The sequence below is a fragment of the Schistocerca serialis genome, chromosome 5, assembly GCF_023864345.2.
Source record: "Schistocerca serialis cubense isolate TAMUIC-IGC-003099 chromosome 5, iqSchSeri2.2, whole genome shotgun sequence".
Lineage (NCBI taxonomy): Eukaryota > Metazoa > Arthropoda > Insecta > Orthoptera > Acrididae > Schistocerca > Schistocerca serialis.
Genome location: NC_064642.1, coordinates 70,529,097 through 70,551,345, shown reverse-complemented (window position 1 = coordinate 70,551,345; position 22,249 = coordinate 70,529,097). Strand labels below are relative to the sequence as shown.

Sequence of the window (22,249 nt, the reverse complement as noted above, 5' to 3'; positions counted from 1 at the left end):
TGGAATGTCGTTATATGACTTAATTCACACAAAAATGAAGACTAATTAATTTACATCTCAAAACACAACCTTTACTGTAGAGTGCAGAGCATGAAAGTTACACAATATGGAAAACAATGAGACCAAGAGAAAAAATTGATAACATTCCACATTGTGTCTGAGGGTGTATAATGATTTTTATCATGAATCACTGCAATATTATCTGATTCATTCCCCTAGAGCATTCATGTAATTGTCAGCAGAATGTAGGATAAAACTACACGACTGCACATTATACGTTACACATCTACATAAACCAAACACAATTTTTATACTCATTTTGCAGCTAGCTTTTGAGTAACTCTCAGTTCACTGGGAAATGGCACAGCCTGTACTCCAAAGGTCACCTTATAGTATGTGGCAGAGATACTTTGTGCACTGCTGTCACTTCTCCCTAATATTCCTGTTCCAGATTCGAACGGTCCATGGGAAGAATTATTGTTGGTAAGCATTCATGTGAGCTCAAATCCCTCCAATTTTGCCACCATGGCCTTTTCATGAGATATACTGAGGACAAAGCAATATATTGGTTAACTCTTCTAGGAATTTACACTCTCAGAATTTTAACAACCGGATATGGATGAGCATCTCATGTGAGAGCATTCTCAAGTATCAATAAACAATCTTGATGAAATCTGGTGAGTGTGTAGAAGGAAAAAAAAAATAAAGCAATACTTTTTTTTTTTTTGTAAAACATCCCCAAAAACTAATTTGGCATATTTGGTTTGGAGGGAATATCTTCAAAATGATGATATGCAAAAAATATTTCTTCCATAAAAGCTGATGGGTAATTAACATTCTTGGAAACTCTATAATCAAATTTTGTAATATTTTGAAATTTTGCAAAATGCCCCACTGCCATTAATTAATGCTGAAAAATGAAAACTTTGGTTATTACATAAATTAAAGAAGTTTTCAAGTTATGTAGATACACATGCAATAAAGTTTGCTTCTGAAACACCACTTTCGGAAAATAAACTGTAGGCAATGTGCTGTCAGAGTATTTTCAACAATACTTAATTAAAATATCCAACATTCATTTATAGTCTATTTATTTCTTTTATTTATATTTATTTTAAATTTTTGGTTGTTACTTTAATTTTCTTATTTTTTTAGTTTACTGTTTCACATACATGTATTTTGTTAATCGAAACTAACGAGTAACTCATTATTGTGATACAAAATCATTACAGTAGTGATAATCTGTAAATAAATGCTGAAGACATAATGTTTTCTTACACAATGCACATAAAACGAAAGAAATGTCTTCACATAATACACACAACATAGAATACAATAGAAAATAAAATTCAGCAGGATTTCAAATTGACTTGGGGGAACTTCGAAATATCCTGACTGATTTGTATCTGGCCTATTTCAGTACATTGATAAGCCTTGCCAAAGAGAGCTGATCATGTACTAGTGACTGTAGCTTGATTATACGCCCTGCAGCCAGGCCACTAATGCGAGTTTTGGTGTTCTTGTAAAGATAAATCAGTTTAGATTACAATAAAATTTAGTTCAGTACTGATTATGTGGTAAATAGGTGTATTAGTGTGCTTTTTAAGTGTATTATTACAGGTTTCATTTTTCTTTACATAATATAGCAGAAAATGTGAAAAGATCGTACAGTCGGGTAATAGTCATATTTTCTGTTTACATTTTGCCACAGCAAATCTATAGAATTTTGTTCAATTGTTCTTTGCTCTCTCCAGCAATTTAACTGTAGTGTACCTCTTCAGTATTTAACTCACATTTCCAGAAAGTAGCATACAGTTTAAGTTGTTGTTTCAGAAACTTTGCACTGTTGTTTTTGTCCACATACAGTTGCGTATAAGGCCAAATTTGTGGAATCATATTTTCATGTTTATCTGTAATTTAATTGACTTATTCTTAATAAACTATTACATGTATCATGAGTGAAAAGTTGTTAGATCGGGGCTTTGGTGTGGTGCTGTAGGTTTTTTCCATGTGGGTGACTGTAGTGGTGTGGGAGTAGGGAAAGTAAATGTGACTCATCAGTGGTTTTGTAGGATATGTAGTAGAGATGATGATGATGATGATGATGATGATGATGATTTAGTCCCATACTTCTTTATACAGCTTAGGGGAACGATGCAGGAGACCAACGCCGCCTTACTAGGCAAGGTCCTAGTCGAGGTGGTTTGCCATTGCCTTCCTCCGATCGTAATGGGGATGAATGATGATGACACAACAACACCCAGTCATCTAGAGGCAGGAAAAATCCCTGACCCCACCGGGAATCGAACCCAGAACCCCATGCTCGGGAAGCGAGAATGCTACCACGGAACCGCGAGCTACGGACATGTAGTAGAGATAGGAAGATACTAAAACAGGAGGGGAAAATAGCCGCCCTTCAGGCTGAGTTAGACAAGGCCAGGGGAGATCTTGACAGGTTAAGAAGGCGGAAGGGTAAAGAGAGATGGGAAGTGGCAACAGGCAACAGGAGCGACAGTCTGACAGCTTTGTGGTGAATGTGGAAAATAGATTTGACCTGTTGCTTCAGTTAGAAGCAGGTGAGCCTCAAGAAGTTGCAGGTGTAGACAGGGCACAAACTTTCAGCAGCAAATTGAAAAGTAAGAACGTAGGGAAATTGGTACAGAGAAGGAAAGTGTTGTTAGGTAGTTCCCACGGAAGAGGTGTTGGCCAACTTTTGCAGGATGAATGAGGATCAGAATACCAGGTCAACAATTTTTTTAAATCTAGTGCTGGTCTGGAGCAGGTGACAGAGGATTTAGGATCACTTTGCAAAGATTTCGCTAAGGAAGACATCGTGGTTATAGTGGGTGGGTCAGGTAATAGTATTGACAGAGATCCTAAGTACAGTATACAGTGTGACCTAGCAAAGATTGCATCAGCATCGAAGCATACTAGTGTTGAGTTTGTATCTGTTCTTGGGTGCCATGACCGACCTCATTTGAACTCTTCTGCCAGGAGAGTTAATTTGGAGCTGGAACGGCTGCATATGTCGGGTGCAGGGTCACACATTGGTGTGGTTCCTGTTGATTCTCTCAATAGGCGGGATTATACTAAGCATAGTCTTCACCTCAACAGGAAAGGGAAGGGTAAACTGGCTGGGAAAATAGCAGGAAAGTTAAAGGGGGGAGGCACTGTCATGAGTGATAAGATACCAGTGGTTATAGGGTTGAGAAAAGACCATTGTTTAGGGTAGGGAGGACAGAAAAAAGCCAAGTTTTAAGCGAGGTCAGGTGTGTGGGTGTGTGTGTGTGTGTGTGTGTGAGTGTGTGTGTGTGTGTGTGTGTGTGTGTGTGTGTGTGTGTGTTTTTGGGATCTCATGGGCACCCAACAGTGAAGTTATCAGTGCCCTAACATTTATTAAAACAAACGAATGTGGATAAGAACGAAAACTGTTGTACACACATGATGCACTCGAAATGACCACACAATCACTCCATTGCACACGCACTCTCACATGCACTAAAACCAATGAGGTGGCAAGAGAGCTATTCAAGAAATTAAAACAGAGGGAAAACAAAACACAGAAGAGCTAAAAGGACAGCACAGGGAAATGTGACTGGCTGACCACTTACAAAAGACTTGGGCTAGCCAGCCACCCTATTGACACATTAAAAACATCTCCCCAAAATGTTGTTAAAAACATGGGACAATTTACAAAACTTTCATTTGATCATTACATAAAATAGACTGCAGATCTGCTGGCAAATCCGCTGCAGTCCGCTGGTCAGCAAATACAATGCAGTCCAATAAAATGTGGTGCACCATAATCTGCACACCACAAGCATCACACATCGAAAGGTCCTCTCGTCGGAGTAAAAGTCCATGCATCATAGGGCTGTGGCGGATGCAAAGACGAGTAAGGAGGACTGTGTTCCATCGACGAGGCTGGAAGGAAGTACGCCACAGCTGAGTTGTGGGCTTGATGACACGGAGCTTGTTGTCGGTCACTTCTAGCCACTCGTCTGCCCAGCAAAACAGGAGTTTATACCTCAACAGCGAGGTGAGGGCATGCAGGGGGATAGCACATCAAAAGACCTGACTGTAATGACACGCCTCCTTGGCTACTCGATCAGCCCTTTCATTCCCCAGAATTCCCATGTACCCTGGCACACAACAGAAAGACACCTTGTTCCCAGTCACTGTAGTTGGAGGAGGGTGCCCTGGATAGTCTGGGTTACTTTATCTGCTGGGTACAAACGTTGGAGAGAGTAAAGGGCACTCACAGAATATGAACATACGAGAAATCTAAGACTGGGAGAATGTCTCATCTGCTCCAGTGCCCGCAAGATCACATATGATTCTGCATCAAAGATGGTAAATTTGGGAGGCAGTCTGCTCTTGAGGACACAATCTGGGAAAACGACAGAGCAACCAACAGAGTCACCCTGCTTAGACCCATCCGTAAAAACAGCTACATGGTTGTGGCGCTTGGGTAAAATGACAGAAAATACCACGTTAAAAACGGAAGCAGGAGCGCTATCTCTCCTGTACCGCACCAAATCTAAAATCACTCTTGCCGCTCCAGTAACCAGATTGGCAAATGGTTAAAAACCTGGATTTGTGGTCGGATTGGCGCCTCACCGAGTCACTCCAGCACACGCTGCATGCAGATCCCATATGGCATTGTGGCTTGTGGACGGTTGGAAAAAAGGTGGTCCAGATGTGGACGAACAACAGTATGGTGGGCGAGTGAAGTTGGAGCTGCGAGGAACTTACATGCTTGGCTCACCCTGAGGAGCTGGCGCCAGATGGTAAGTGGCGGTTCCCCCGCCTCATCACAGAGGCTCGGACTGTTTCGATAAGTGCCCAAGGTGAGCTGAATCCCCTCATGGCGGACAGCGTCAATTATCTGTGGCTAAGGCACTTGAGGATGTTCAGCGCCTTCAGGGTTCGGGCTTTCAAGTGTCGCACATATGGCAACCATGACAATCTGGAGTCAAAAATGAGGCCCATAAACCGCACTGTGTCTCTAAAATGTAGGATGGTGTCCCCTATCTTCAAGGCAGGCAAATTAAAGAGACGACGAGAATGATTAAAATGAACACACACACACACACACACACACACACACACACAAACAAACAATTATCAGCAGAAAACCGAAAACCCGTCTTTACAGCCCACTCCTCTAACTGCCGCACTGTAAGTTGCAACTGATGGCTCGCCGTTGCAACACTGGAGGAGTAGCGGAAAACAGCAAAATCGTCCACAAATAAAGAGGACTGTACAGGACTCTTTACTGTCGATGTGATACTGTTGATGGCTCTGGAAAAGAGGGTAACACATAAAACACTGCCTGAGGGACACTATATCCTGCTCAAATCAATCAGAGAGCGTGGCACCAACTCTGGTCCGAAAAAACTGCAGAGACAGGAAAGACCGAATGAAAATGGGGAGGTGGCCACGAAAGCCCCACTAATGCAGTTGCACAAGTATACAAGAGAGGTTAGGATTGAGACACACCTTCAGTTTGAGAAATAAACCAAAAAACATAATTCTAGCTTATTACATCAGCTGAAATACCTGTTGGTTAAGAATTTTCAACAATCAGCAGAAATTTCAACTCTACCCAGTTTTAAATCAGTCAATGTGAAATGTCAGCTATCTTTATTGCATCAAAATGTTCAAGGACTCAGAAATAAAATTAATGAATTAATTATCTGCGTAGATGCATTAGAGTCCTCAAACCCAGCTGACACAATCTGTCTCTCTGAACATCATGTGACCACAGGTGTAGAAGTTTTAAGTGTTACAGGATTTAGGTTAGCCTCTCACTTTTGTAGAGCAGAAATTGACAAAGGAGGAGTTGCCACATTCCTCAGGAACTGTCATAAATTTAAGAACATAGACTTTCATTAATTTTGCCTAGAACAGCATATGGAAGCATGTGCAACAGAAGTAGAATTTCGCAAAAAATCCTTCAAAATATTAAGTGTATATCAAGCACTTGCAGACAACTTTAATCTGTTCATAAACCACCTTGAAGCTGTACTGGCCCATTTAACAACTAAAAACAAAGAAATAGTGGTTGCTCGTGACTTCAAGGAAGATTTCCTTAAAGACTCTCCCAATAAGAACTTATTTGAGTTAGTGATACTACCATTCAACTTAATCCCCACTGTAAAGTTCCAAACTAGGGTAGCCAATTGCTCACAAACAGCCATTGATAATATCTTTATAGAAAAGTCCAATGAACAAAATTATATTACAAAACCAATAGTCAGTGGCCTCTCAGCCCATGACATGCAGTTCCTTCTGTTAAATGTTAATACTGAACAGGATATAAAATCTGTTAAATCTGAGCTCAAGAGGATAATCAATAAGCCAAAAATTGATTATTTTAGGACACTCCTTAGAGACATTCACTGGAGTCATGTTTACAGTGTTCATGGCATGAATTAAAAATATAACACTTTTGCTAAAAAAGTGCTTACCTTATTTGAACACTGTTTTCCCCCAAAACTAACCGAGGTTAGAGCAAAGTCTACAAAGAAGCCATGGACTACTCAAGGAATAGAGGTATCTTGTAACACAAAAAGAAAACTGTATCTGTCAATCTGAAACAGTTCTGATGTTGATGCAATAGCACATTACAAGAAACACTGCTAAATATTAAAGACTGTAATATGGACATCAAAGCAAATATATTACAAGGAAAAGATAGTCATATCAGATAACAAAATAAAGACAATATGGGATATAGTGAAGAAGGAGACTGGTAGAACCAGACACAAAGAGGGGCAAACAGCATTAAGAGTAAATGACACATAGGTGATAGATGTGTGTAGTGTTGCAGAACTTTTTAACAAACACTTTTTAACTGTTACTGAAAAGATGGGGTTGTCAGGTTCTGTAGATGCTGCCATGGGATACCCCAGACTAAACATTTAAAGTAATTTCCATTATATGAATTTGACCCTCACTGCCCCAGCAGAAGTAATGTCCATCATAAAATATTTAAAATCAAAAACATCTTGTGGGAATGATGAAATATCAACAAAGTTAATTAAAGAATGTGATTCTGAGTAAAGTAACATATTAAGCTATCTGTGTAACCAGTCATTTATCAGTGGAATATTTCCTGAATGGTTGAAATATGCTGAAGTTAAGCCACTGTTTAAGAAGGGAGATAAAGAAATGGCATCAAATTTCCAACCAGTTTCACTTTTGCCAGCATTCTCAAAAAGGTAATGTACAATCAGCTATATAACAATCTTACCACAAATAACATACTGTCAAAGTCACAGTTCAGATTTCTAAGGTTTTCTGATATTGAGAATGCTATCTACACTTACAGTGAAAATGTACTTCATTCATTACACAAAAAATTGCAGACAACTGGTATATTTTGTGATCTGTCAAAGGCATTTGACTGTATAAATCATAGTATCATTTTAAGTAAATAAGAATATTATAGTGTAACAGGAAATGCTGCAAAACTGTTCAAATCTTATATCTCTGGCAGGAAACAAAGGGTGCTATTAGGAAAGAGACATGTATTAAGCTATCAGGCATCATCCAACTGGGAAATAATTACCTTTCATCAGCAACATTACCAGATGACAATTTTTTTTTGTTTGCCAATGATACAAACATTGCAATAAATAGCAAATAAAGTGTAGTCTTAGAAATATTGGCTAATAAAATATATTTGGACATTAATCACTGGTTCCAAGCCAATTCTTTGTCACTTAACTTTGAAAAAAAAAAACACACTACATGCAGTTCAGAACTTGTAATGGGTGTCCCACGACAAGATGCCTAACATATGATGACAAGCAGATAGAAGAAGTGAACAGTGTTAAATCCTTGGGATTACAGCTTAATAATAAATTCAACTGGGAGGACCACACCACAGAACTGCTGAAGTGCTTAAAAAAATCTCTATTTGCAATGCAAATTCTGTCAGACATAGGGGATATAAAAATGAAAAAGTTGGCATACTATGATTACCTTCACTCCACAATGTCATATGGGATTATTTTGTGGGGTAATGCATCAACCCAAGTTAAAGTTTTCTGGGTACAAAAGCATGCAATAAGAGTTATATGTGGTGTGAACCAGCCAAACCAAAAGATTTTTAATAGACTATCATTCCACTTGGGACCTGTGGAGATATATTAGCTTATTTGTTTTAGTTGTTAATATTTGTCATGTATTATTGTTCTTCTGGCATCTTCTACATCCTGGATAACCTCCTCACTACAGATCAATTGGAATGAAAGTAAATCTAATCTAATCAAGTGGAGACTGACGTCATCATAATCATTCACCAGGACTAGATCTGTAAACCTTCCCAGAAAATACTTCCAACATCAAAAGCTGTATGTGTATCATGACTGTACCTGTGCCGCTAAGCCCTTTGGGATCACCAGATGAACAAGTTCCTTGTCCTTGGCTGAAGTCCTGATTAATTTTGTTTTAGATTGGGTTCTTCGTCATGTATATTAAGTGAAGAAATTTCATTCATTTTATGTGCATGGTGTAAGAAAAAGTTATGTTCTAAGCATTTATTTACAGAATATTATTTTTGTAATTAGTTTGTATCATAATAATGAGTTACTTATTAGTTTCAATCAACAAAATACATGTGTGTGTCTTAGTGAAGGAAAGTGTAAAATTACAATTTAAAACATAAAACAAATATAAGTAAAATAAGTAACAAGATCAATAATCAATGTTTAGGTATTTTAATTACTTACGTTAAAAATACTCTAACAGCACAATGTGTACAACTTATGTTCCAAAAATAGTATTTCCAAAACAAGCATTATTACACATGGATTTATGCAGCCTGAAAGTTTCTTTACTTTATGTTGTAACAAAAGTTTTCATTTCTAAAAATTAATTAATGCCAGTGGGCTATTTTGCAAAATTTCAAATTATTACAAAATTTGATTAGACAGTTAATTACATATCAACTTTCATATGAGAAACATTTTCCATATCTCATTGTTTTGAAGAGAAACATTTTTCATATCTCATTGTTTTGAAGAGATCCCCTCCAAACCTAATGTGCCAAATTGCTTTTTGTGGTGTATTTTACCCAACAAAACTGAAATTGGGCACAAACAAAAAAATAAATATTGCTTTATTTTACCCCCCCCCCCCCTCTACAAACCCACCAAGTTTCATCAAGATCATTTACTAACACTTGGGAATCCCCAGTCAGTGACTCTTGCGCATTTACTAAATAAATCTATTGCAAAACATGCTGCTCTTTGTTGAATCTTGTCTATCCTCTACCAACTGTATCTGGTGAGAGCCCCCAAGTAACAAGTAATACTCAAATATCTATTGAACGAGGTTTTTGTAAACCACAACCTTTGTGGGACAACTATATAGCCTGAGGATTTGTCCAATAAATCTCAACCTGGCATCTACCTTTCTGCAGTTAGTTTAATGTGGTCATTCCACTTTGAATCGGTCCATATGTAAACACCTGGATATTTAATGGACGAGATTGCTTCCACTGGTTATTTTGTAATCGTATGATCACACAATAATGGGTCTTCCTGCCTATTTATAGACAGCATGCTATATACAACAAATATCAATCCTCTGTAAGTTTTCCTTCATTTTGCTATAATGATCTGGCATTGCAGCTCTTCTAAATTTAACAGCATCTTCCATGAATGAACTAATGGAACTATATATAAGAGGGTTGGAACTTTAATAGTGACAACTATGTATTTACAGCTCGTACAAAATAGATACATGTTTCACAGTTTTACTGACCTTCAAAGCAGTCACCAACATTGTGTATAACCCGTTGCCAGCGATGTGGAAGTCTTAGGATACTCTTAGCAATGCCAGTTGTGCTGACAGTTCAAGCGGCGCAGTCTATTGCCTGACGAATTTGTAGCAGTTGTAAAGTGAATGCAGTGAAGTGTTTCCTTCAGTTTAAAAATCGAGTTGAACACATGAGGGCTTCAGTCAGGGGAGTGCAGTAGGTGGTATAGCAAATAGCAGTCCCATCAGTCAAACAAATCTGTAACATGAAACTTCCTGGCAGATTAAAACTGTGTGCCGGACCGAGACTCGAACTCGGGATCTTTGCTTTTCGCGGACATGTGCTCTAGTAAAGCTGTGAGGGCGGGGTGTGAGTCGTGCTTGGGTAGCTCAGTTGGTACAGCATTTGCCCATGAAAGGCAAAGGTCCCGAGTTTGAGTCTTGGTCCGGCACACAGTTTTAATCTGCTAGGAAGTTTCATATCAGCGCACACTCCACTGCAGAGTGAAAATCTCATTCTGGAAACATCCCCTAGGCTGTGGCTAAGCCATGTCTCAGCAATATCCTTTCTTTCAGGAGTGCTAGTTCTGCAAGGTTCGCAGGAGAGCTTCTGTAAAGTTTGGAAGGTAGGAGACGAGGTACTGGCGGAAATAAAGCTGTGAGGATGGGGCGTGAGTCGTGCTTGGGTAGCTCAGATGGTAGAGCACTTGCTCACGAAAGGCAAAGGTCCCAAGTTCGAGTCTCGGTCCGGCACATAGTTTTAATCTGGCAGGAAGTTTCATATTAGCGCACATTCCGCTGCAGAGTGAAAATCTCATTGTGAAATCTGTAACAGATTGTACTGTACATGCTTGAGCATTGTCCTGCAAAATGATGATGAGGTCCTGCAGAAAGTGTCATCACTTCTGTCTCTATGCTGTTCATTTTTGGAACACAACCTATGACCAGCTTAGAGACAGAAGTGATGACACTTTCTGCAGGATGTGACCATCATTTTGCAGGACAATACTCAAACATGTACAGTGCAAGCTTTTACTGATTTGTTTGACTGATGGGGCTGCTAAGTGCTATACCACCTACTGCATTCCTCTGAATTAAGCCCTCGTGAGTTCAACTTGAGTTCTAAACTGCAGGAAACACTTCACGGCATTTGCTTCTGAACTGCTACAAATTCGTCGGGCAATAGACCGTGCTGCTCGATCTGTCAACACAACTGGCACTGGTAAGAGTATCCTACGACTTCCACATCACTGGCAATGGGTTATACACAATGATGGTGACTACTTTCAAGGTCAGTAAAACTTTGAAACACATATCTATTTTGTACGAGCTATAAATAAATAGTTGCCACTATTAAAGTTCCAACCCTTGTATTATCCACTAGGTCATTTATATAGACTGCTAAATGTAATGCTGTTTCAACATTTCTTTGGTGTAAAGTTTTGGAAAAATGAATTCAGTATTTCGGCCTTCTCTCTCTCATCCTCTGTTTCAATACCGTTGTGTTCACAAACATGTCTGAACAGACAGCTTTGATCCATTTACTGATTTAACATAAAACCAAAACTTCTTAGGATGTTCTGTCACACCAATAGATAGAATTTTACTTTTGAGTTCATTGAAAACTTGACACATGCAATTTTGGCTTTGCTCAAATTATGCTTGGCTATGAGGCAGTGGTTACATTTAAATCTACAGTGAGGTCCTCATTACTTTAGACTGTTGAACCAAATCAGGCCCTTCACTTCCCTAACAACACTGCTTAGAACATACCTGTCTACAGCATATTGTATAACACTCTTGAACTTTGTTCATTTGTACGCAACATTTTCAATCTTGGAGATAAATATTCCACTTTGAACATTCAAGTAATCAGAAATCTGTTTCTTGTCACTCTTGCTAAGCAGAAATAACTTCCTTCTTTTCTTTACATTCCTATTTACACCCATATTCAGTGACACTGTAAGGACATAGTGGTCACCAAACTTTTGTTCTTCATTGGCCAAGTCAAAAAGTTCAGATCAGTTTAAACCAGCAAATGTTAACTTCATGAATCAGTTCTCTAATTAATTCCTGGACTTAATTTTCGACTAAGGCATTTAGAACAATTTCACTTGATTCCCTATCCCTACTGCAGTTCTAATCACTTGAGCCCCTAGTCTATAGCTGGGAGATTCAAATCACCCCCCCCCCCCTCCCCCAAATACTATAATATAACCAAGTAATTTAGATGTAACTTTCTCCAAGTTTTTCTTCAAATGTTTTGCCACTATTGCTCCTGAGGCAGGAGATGTGTGTAAGCATACAATTACTATGTTTGATCCATCTTTAACACTTTTCTTCACTCAAATTATTTCATTTTCGAAATCTGTACTAGCCTCACAAGACACTATTGTATTATTTATGGCTACAAGCATGCCTTCATTCAATGGTAGAAAGCTACATGAAGCACATCTAAAAAATATACATCCTGCCACATATTACAATATGCCAACTGTGATTTTAACAGCAAATTATTCATGAAGCAGCAGCAGCCAAATGTACGTACTAACAGCCCAAATACATTTCGAATGTCTTTTCAACTTACCAAGAACCATCTTTTTTAAGCATTTCATAATCCATCTTCTTTTCTTGCTTGTACAAAATAAATACAAATCGGTGGAAGCCAGTTCCACGGGGAGGAAAGGGTTGCAAGTAATCCCAAACAACTTCACCCTTGCTGATATTATTTCCAGGAATGTTGCCCCTGGAATGCAAGATTATTACTTCATTACAAACTTTGCTGGACAGATAGAAAATTTTGAAAAATTACTAGAAAAAGGCATCAAGAATCAAATGAAAGTTTTCATAATCACAGGAAAAAAAAGTTATATTTGCCATGCAGAGGAGGTGTTGAGTCACAGACAAATACAATGGAGAAGAATACCAGAAATGTTTAAGCTTTTGGTCAAAGTCCTTCCTCAGAAGTAGAACTTTTGGCATATCTCTGTCTCACACACACACACACACACACACACACACACACACACACACACACACAGCACTCTCTCTGGAACTACAACCCGACTGTAACTGCAGATGATGCAAGCAGAAATCATCCTGGGTGGGTGGTGTTGGTAAGGAGGAGGCATCCTGAGGGGAGGAAGAGGATAGCAGGGTAACAGTGGGACAAGATGCTAATGTCACCTGAGGGAGTGTGCAGTACAGTAGGAAAGGGAATAGGCCAGTTGGAGGACAGACTAGAGAACATTGAGGCCAGACGGATTATGGAAACAAAGGATATACTGGACTTCCCACTGTTCTAATGTCAAAAATTGAAATGAATGTCTGAAAGAAAATTTCACTTGAGTTGTTGTTGTTGTTGTTGTTGTTGTTGCTGCTGCTGCTGCTGCTGCTGCTGTTGCTGTCATCGTCTTTTTCTTCTTCTTCTGTCCAAAGACCGCTTTGATGCAACTCTACTCAGTGCAAGCCGCATCTCCACGTAAATACTGCAACCTACATCCTTCTGAATCTGCTTAATGTATTCATTTCTTGGTCTTCCTTTTGATTTTTACCCTCCAGTACTATACTGGTAATCCCTTGATGCCTCAGAATGTGTCCTACCAACTGATCCCCTCTTCTAGTCAAGTTGTGCCACACATTCCTCTTCTCCCCAATTCTATTCAGTACCTCCTCATTAGTGACATGATCTACCCATCTAATCTTCAGCATTCTTCTGTCACACCACATTTCGAAAGCTTCTATTCTCTTCTTGTATAAACTGTTTATCATCCATGTTTCACTTCCGCACATAGCTACACTCCATACAAATACTTCAAATACTGACACTTAAATCTATGCTCAATGTTAACCAATTTCTCTTCTTCAGAAGCAATTTTCTTGCCGTTTCCAGTCTACATTTTATATCTTCTCTACTAAGACCATCATCATTTAATTTGCTGCCCAAATAGCAAAACTCATCTACTGCTTAAAGTGTCTCATTTCCGAATCTAATTCCCTCAGCATCACCTGATTTAATTCAACTAATTCCATTATCCTCATTTTGCTTTTGTTAATGTTCATCTTATATCATCCTTTCAAGACACTGTCCATTCCATTCAACTGCTCTTCCAAGTCCTTTGCTGTCTCTGACAGAATAACAATGTCGTCAGCAAACCTCAAAGTTTTTATTTCTTCTCCATGGATTTTAATTCACACTCTAAATTTTTCTTTCGTTTCCTTTATTGCTTGCTCAATATACAGACTGAATAACATCGGGGATAGGTACAACACTGTCTCACTCCCTTCTCAACCACTGCTTCTCTTTCCTGCCCCTCGACTCTTATAACTGCCATCTGGTTTCCGTAAAAATTGTAAGGAGCCTTTTGCTCCCTATATTTTATCCCTACTACCTTTAGAATTTGAAAGGGAGTATTCCAGTCAAAACTGTCAAAAGCTTTCTCTAAGTCTACAAATGCTATACAAGTAGGTTTGTCTTTCCTTAACTTACAGGTACCTTCTATGAGAAGTCGTAGGGTTAGTATTGCCTCAAGTGCTCCTGCATTTCTCCGGAATCCAAACTGATCTTCCCTGAGGTCGGCTTTGATCAGTTTTTCCATTCTTCTGTAAAGAATTCATGTTAGTATTTTGCAACCATGACTTATTACACTGATAGTTCAGTAATTTTCACAACTGTCATCATCTGTTTACTTTGGGATTGGTATTATTATATTCTTCTTGAAGTTTGAGGGTATTTCACATGTCTCATCCATGATGCATACCAGGTGAAATAGTTCTGCATGACTGGCTCTTCCAAGGCTACAACTAGTTCTATTTTGACTTAGGTCTTTCCATGCTCCGTCAAATTCTTCTCACAGTATCATCTACATCTACATCTATGTCCTCTTCCATTTCCATAATATTGCCCTCAAGTACATCTCCCTTGTATAGACCCTCTATACTCTCCTTCCACCTTCCTGCCATCCCTTCTTTGCTTAGGACTGGTTTGCCATATGAGATTTTGATATTCATACAGGTGGCTCTCTTTTCTCCATAGGTCTTCTTAATTTTCCTGTAGGTGGCATCTATATTACCCCTAGTGATATATGCTTCTATGTCCTTACATTTGTCCTCTAGCCATTCCTGCCCAACCATTTTGCACTTTCTATCCCATTTTTGAGACATTTGTATGTTCTCTCGCCTGCTTCATTTATTGCATTTTTATATTTTCTCCTGTCATTAATTAAATTCAATATCTTTTGTGTTACCCAAGGATTTCTACTAGTCCTCATCTTTCTACTTACATGATCCTCTACCGCCTTCAGTATTTCATCTTTCAAAGCTACCCATTCTTCTTCCACTGTATTCCTTTCCCCTGTTCTTGTCAATAATTCCCTAATGCTCCCTCTGAAACACTCTACAACCTCTGGTTCTTTCGGTTTATCCAAGTCCCATCTCTTTAAATTCCTACCCTTTTGCAGTTTCTTCAGTTTTAATCTGCAGTTCATAACCATAAATTGTGAATAGAGTCTACATATGATCCTCAAAATATCTAACAATTTAATACCTGGTTCCTAAAACTCTGTCTAACCATTATATAATCAATCTGAAACTTTCCGGTATCTCCAGGTCTCTTAAATGTATATAACATTCTTTCATGATTCTTAAAACAACTGTTAGCTATGGTTAAATTATACTCTTTCACTCCTTTCTCCCAGTCCATATTCACCTACAACTTTTTCTCCTCTTTCTTTTCCTACTATCGAATTCCAGTCCCCCACGACTACTAAATTTTTGGCTCGCTTAACTATCTGAATAATTTCTTTAATCTCATCATACATTTCTTCAATCTCTTCATCAGCTGCAGAACTAGTTGGCATGTAAACTTGTATGCTGTGGTGGGTGTGGGCTTATTCATTATTAAACTCATTCCTTCATTACCCCTATTTGATTTTTTATTTATGAGTCTGTATTCACCTTACCAAAAGTCCTGTTCCTCCCGCCACCGAATTTCACTAATTCTCAATTCTCACTAGTTCTAACTTTAACTTTTCTCTTTTTAAATTTTCTAACCTACTTGCCTGATTAAGGGATCTGACATTCCACTCTTCACTTGAATATGATTTTAATAAAAAAATCTGGGCAAAAATGTAAATATTTTACATTTACAAAGTTTACACACACACATTGTTCCCAGACACCCGCCATTGTCAATTTCACAAGACATGCAACACATGAGAATTAGGAAATATTCATAAATACTAAACATGACCACCTAGCACAAATCTGATTGAACCACTAACTCTCAAAAGATGTACAAGGTACAACTTGGCGGCGTTTCATCGTACTAGGTAGACTTCACCAACTACACACACATTCTGGGAACATTTGGATAGCACCTCACATATACCTGGTGTTTCAAAATAAATATTTGGGTTTGCAGGCTTTGTAGCATTTAATACGTTCAACTTATAGTTATAAATAATACATCAAATGAAAGACCAACTTAAACAGTTTGTGTCACAAGTGAGCACCATCCATCACAGGGCACACACCATGTTGATAGGCACATCTTTCCAAACCTTGATCAGTGTGTTTGGAGCAACTGTTGTAACAACTTCTTCAACCATATTTCTTAAGTCAGGTACATTATGTGCTAGTGGAGGCACAGACACATGATCCTTTATAAACCTCCAAAAGTGAAAATCGCACAGCATCAGATCAAGCTCTGGGCCATCCAGAATTTTCCAATGTCATAATAAATGCAAATAGACACATTCATTAGTTATTTTACAACTGTTAGCTCTAAAATTAGACTGTGACATGTGTCCCTCCAGTCTCTATTAATGACGTGCAACCCTAAAATATGTGTGCCACTCGGAAAATTTTGTGACTGCTAGCATTACTATTAAATGATTAATTTCCAAACAAAAAATGCATTGATTCGGCAGAAGTTTCAACCACCTCAGCCAATTGAGAATGAGCTACTGAACCACTACTTGTTTTACTTACTATGTTCACCAGATATTGTGACAAAAACTGGCATAAAACTGGGGCATCTTCATGTAGTGACACTATATGGATTCAAGGTACCATGGGAAGTTATTAAATGTTGATAATGTTTGTGGCAGGATTGTCACAACTCGTCTTCTCCCACAGCAGCATTTGGCCAGTGGTTTAATGAGTTCAGACATAAGGAAAACAGAAACGTACACTTCCATCTGTGCCACAGAGCTTCCATAATGTCACGCGAAATTGTATTCGCAGTCACAGCCAGAATTCACCTATTTTTGGCTGTTTGCAATGTGCGAGACAAACTACGTGATGTACAGCTTCACAGATCAACAAGAAAATTTACTGGCAGACTCGAATTAATTCTTTAGTTTCTTACACTGTCAAATCAGTCTAAATAAGGGTTGCAAGCCACACTTTGAACTGCATGACAGGGATAAATTTCTCATAACACTACAGTCAATCATTAAAAGCCCTGTAGTTATTCGGCCTCTTTCAGGAACTAACAACTCTTGCCAATAACCACTGACGCAGTGAAACAGGAATACTGTTCACTATCAACACAGAAAGTCACATAAAAAACAGATCAATCAAATTTGTGTGGAAACAAATGACATTCAGTGGCATGAACTGACCCAAGCTAAGTCCATAACTTTCATTCAACACCACCTGCAGTTAGCGCTCCATGCCCCCTGACGTGAGACCTCTGTTTTTGTCGAACTAATCCACACTCACTAATGCCAAAACAAGTAAGTGCTTAATCAGAATTCCATTCTTGTACCTGGGAATTCACTTTCAAATGGTTAGTTGGCAGAGAAGTATAACTTGGTCTATCACAAAGGGTAGCTAACTCCAGACTCAGGCAGTAGTAGCCGACTGAGACAGACACAGCTACAGGGAAGTAACCGCTTTTGTGACATTTATGAGTCCCTAACCAGGAGCGAATTTCACTATATCATCTGTGTGCTTTAATAGTTTAGTTTTGAGTTTCTGCATGTAAATTTAATATCTAATAGCCACAGTTCTCGTGTTTTTGTTTGTGTCGGAAAGTAAACCGATTTTGTGACATATTACAAGTTCCTAATCAGGGGCAAATTATTTAGTTTCACCTGAGTAATTCAGTAGTTAGGTTTTTGAATATCTGCATATTATTAGACACAGCTCCTGCGTTTTCATCAGGGTCTGCAGTAGAGATGCGCAGCACTTCCTGATAGTCTGTTTATCTGCAGAGTTTAGTTTTCCATGGTCTTTAGTATGGACAGGGATTGCGATTGTTGTGTGCGGATGCGAACCGAGTTGGTGACACTTCACTCTCAGCTTCAGGCTGTGTTGACTTCGGTTACACAGTTTGAGGCTGCAGTGGATGGGCACCACTGTTGTAGGCTGGTCACGGGGATCCACCGGACATCCAGCACGTCCAAGTCCTCCGATCAGTCCTCACCGGTCGCCAATCCAGTTACTGCTCATACTGAGGTTGACCCCTCACCTGTGGTCGAGTGGGAGGTCGCCCTGGGGTGACGCAGGCAGTGAAAGACTTCCCAGGCGGCCGCACATAAGGCCTCCCTGGTTTGTCTGACAAACAGGTTCTACGTGCCGTCTGTGGCTGACACTGTCGCTGAGCCAGATGCTGTCGCCTGTCCTGTTTCAGTGGAAACCACTCAGCCTGCAAGATCTGGGCAATCACAGAGGGTGGGGTTATTGGTAGTTGGGAGCTGCAACGTTAGGGGCATTATGGGGCCCCTTAGGGACTTTGCTGACAAGAAGGGAAAGAAAACCAATGTGCACTCCATGTGCATACCGGGTGGAGTCATTCCAGATGTGGAAAGGGTCTTCCTGGATGCCATGAAGAGCACAGGGTGCAGCCAACTGCAGGCGGTTGCTCACGTCGGTACCAATGATGTGTGTCACTTAGCATCAGAGGAGATTCTCTCTGGTTTCGAGCGGCTAACAGAAGTGGTAAAGGCTGCCAGTCTTGCTTGCAAGATGAAAGCAGAGCTGACCATTTGCAGCATAGTCGACAGGACCAATTGTGGACCTCTGGTACAGAGCTGAGTGGAGGGTCTGAATCAGAGACTGAGACGGTTCTACGACCGTGTAGGCTGCAGATTCCTCGACCTGTGCCGAAGGGTAGTTGGGTTTCGGGTTCCACTGAATAGGTCAGGTGTCCACTATACGCAGGAGGCGGCTAACGGGTAGCAGGGGCTGTGTGGCATGGACTCGGCAGTTTTTTAGGTTACAGGGTCTCGGGAAAACACAAGAAGGTCTTCAGACACAAAGGGTGCAGGCCGAACACAGGAAGAACGTAGATACAGGAACCATCAGTATAACAGTTGTAAATTTTGATAACTGTGTTGGGAAAGCACCAGACCTCCAAACGCTAATAGAAAGCACTGATGCTCAAATCGCTATAGGCACAGAAAGCTGGCTAAAGCCAGATATAAGCTCGGCCGAAATTTTTGTGAAGAACCTAATGGTGTTCTGAAAGGATAGGCAAACACGATTGGCAGTGACGTGTTTGTCGCTGTTAGAAGTAGTTTAACTTATGAAATTGAAACAGATACTTCCTGTGAGTTAGTATGGGCAGAGGTCATTGTTGGCAACCAGAATAAAATAATAATAGGATCCTTTTACTGACCCCCATTCAGATGATACAGTTGCTGAAAGGTTCAAAGAAAACTTCAGTTTGATTTCAAACACGTACCTGACTCATACTATAATAGTGGGTGGTGACTTTAATTTACTCTCGATATGTTGGCAAAAATATATGTTTAATTCTGGAGGTATGCACTAAATATCATCCGAAATTGTGCTAAACACATTCTCTGAAAATTATTTCAAGCAGTTAGTTCATGAGCCCATGCGAATAGTAAAAGCTTGTGAAAAAATGCTTGAACTCTTAGCAACAAATAATCCTGAGTTAATAACGAGCATCAAAACCGATACAAGGATTAGTGAACACAGGGTTGTCGTAGCAAGATTGAACATTATAATCCCCAAATCCTCCAAAAGTAAGCAAAAAATATATCTATTCAAAAAAGCAGATAAATATTCACTTAAAGCCTTCCTGACAGACAATCTCCACTCATTCCAAATTAATAATATAATTGTAGATCAGATGTGGCTTGAATTCAAAGAAATAGTATCAGCAACAATTGAGAGATTTATACCAAATAAATTAACAAACGATGGGGCTGATCCTCGTTGGTACACAAATCAGGTTAGAACACTGTTGCAGAAATGATACAAACATGCCAAATTTAAACAGACGCAAAATTGCCAAGATTGGCGGTCTTCTACAGAAGCTTGAAATTTAGCGCGGACTTCAAGGCAAGATGCTTATAACAGTTAACACAGTGAAGCTTTGTCTCAAAACCTGGCAAAAAATCCAATGAGATTCTGGCCGTATGTGAAGTACGTTAGCGGTACGAAACAATCAATGCCATCTCTGCATGACAGCAATGGAGATGCTATTGAAGACAGTGCTGCCAAAGCAGAGATAGTACAAAACATTCTGAACAAATTGCGAGACGAAGTGTATAGAGGTACAAAGAAAGGAAATGTGCCAAGAGAGATTCAAACTTAGAAGAAAAATAATATGAAAGTAACCACGAAATTATTTATAGACCATCTGCACAAAGGTCTGATGTTTCTATAATTCTTCTCCTTCACAATAAATGGAACTGAAAGAGTTTTTTTAAGGTATCATTGAAATTATAGTCTACCATAAAGGTTGCCAACCTCAGATTTTAACCAATGGAACAAGTTGGCTTTAAAAATGGACATAGCACAATGGACCATTTGTAAGCCACAGATAAAACTGCTGAATGGAGCAATGAGTATGAATTCCTACTTTTTGTGTGGAATTCACAGGTTCTAAGAAAGCTTTTTACTTTGTCTCAACAAAATCTGCACTGACAGCCCAAGAGACACCATACACTGGTTCCACCTAAGTGGATGAAGTGTGGATGACATCAGAAAACATGCAGGAACAGCATATGCGTGTATAGCTGAAAACTGTAATGCATGGAAGAGTTGGCAGTAGGCTTTCAGTCAGCAGCGGATATCAAATGGCTGATTACTGTGAGCATAAACTGATGTACAATTCCAAATGCCTCCAATGTGGGTTAATTCTACTGACACATTTTACTATCTTTGAGGTCAAATAATTCAAAAATTGTGGAACACAGTCAATTATAAGGAAGCTCTAAATATTGACAACTGGAGATTGTTCACACATTCATCAATTTCAGCTCTGACAGCTACACTTCAGCATAACAGCAACTTGTTTCCATCTTGCTGGAGGACATTGTAATGGTTCCACTTTGGTTGTCCTTTACACATATTTACTTTGTTAATTTCACATATTGTCCGCCCCCAGTAGCTGAGTGGTCAGCGCAACAGAATTTCAATCCTAAGGGCCGGGTTCGATTCCCAGCTGGGTCGGAGATTTTCTCCGCTCAGGGACTGGGTGTTGTGTTGTCCTAATCATCATCATCATCTCATCCCCATCGATGTGCAATTCGCTGAAGTGGCGTCAAATCGAAAGACTTGCACCAGGCGAACGGTCTACCCGATGGGAGGCCCTCGTCACACGACATTATTATTATTATTATTATTTCACATATTGGCCAATGTTAGCTTTAGATGCCATTTTCAAGTGATGTATATGTCAACATGACATAATATGCCCAATTATCTAGCAGCATAAATGGCAGTCGTGAAGGTGAGCACATAATAGTGCAAGCGTCAAATATATGGCTGTGGTACCCACATGAAGAAAATGATTGTTTCCATCTATGCCAATTAGCTATGCAACTCATCAGAATATGCAGTAATTGTCACACAGATTGTAGCCACTTTACGTGGTCTGTAACAGGTTACATCAAATTCTATGTTTCTTGCATTTGTGGAACAGCTGTCCAAAATGCATATTACTATACAGAGAAAAACTGACTTACGTTTCAACTACTGCATTCTGGAACAATAACTTTATTAACCACCTGCTGTCAGCTACAGACAAGACAAGCATATTTTTTGTACCTGCATAAATTTTCAGGTCTTAACAAAGCTGAACATTGCACAATTTTCATGGTTTCTTTGCATTTAGTAATTGAGCGCTTCACAATGGAACAGTGTGTTGTCGTAGTGAAAACTTATTACGAACGTGGTGAATGTTGTGCAGAGACTGCTTTCAAACTCTGTGGAATGTTTTGGTGAATGTAGCTTATCAAACAAGTTGACAGTAATGAGACTGATTGCCAACAGTAATTTTGTGTAGCTCAATGGCTGAGTATAAGTCCTTTGATTGACCATCACTTTGGTGACTCACACATCCCTAATCTACCCCTGGCGGAAGGGAACCTACAGTCTCACATGGAATCCGAGCCATGTGTCGTTCCTGGTAACTCTTCACATCATAGAGAGCCAGACCGGAAATTTCTTTGGTCCACCAGGGTTCAACCTCATGACTTATCCTCGAGGCATGAAC

General features: G+C 39.4%; 1 protein-coding gene across 1 annotated transcript in view; it reads right to left on the bottom strand.

The window, feature by feature from the left end:
• The window catches only part of LOC126481572 (39S ribosomal protein L38, mitochondrial), a 49,817-nt gene that overhangs the window by 3,075 nt on the left and 24,493 nt on the right, over nt 1-22,249 (bottom strand). Inside the window, exon 5 of the mRNA XM_050105431.1 lies at nt 12,359-12,517. Coding sequence (XP_049961388.1) covers nt 12,359-12,517 — 159 coding nt within the window. The remainder of the gene's footprint in view (nt 1-12,358; nt 12,518-22,249) is intronic.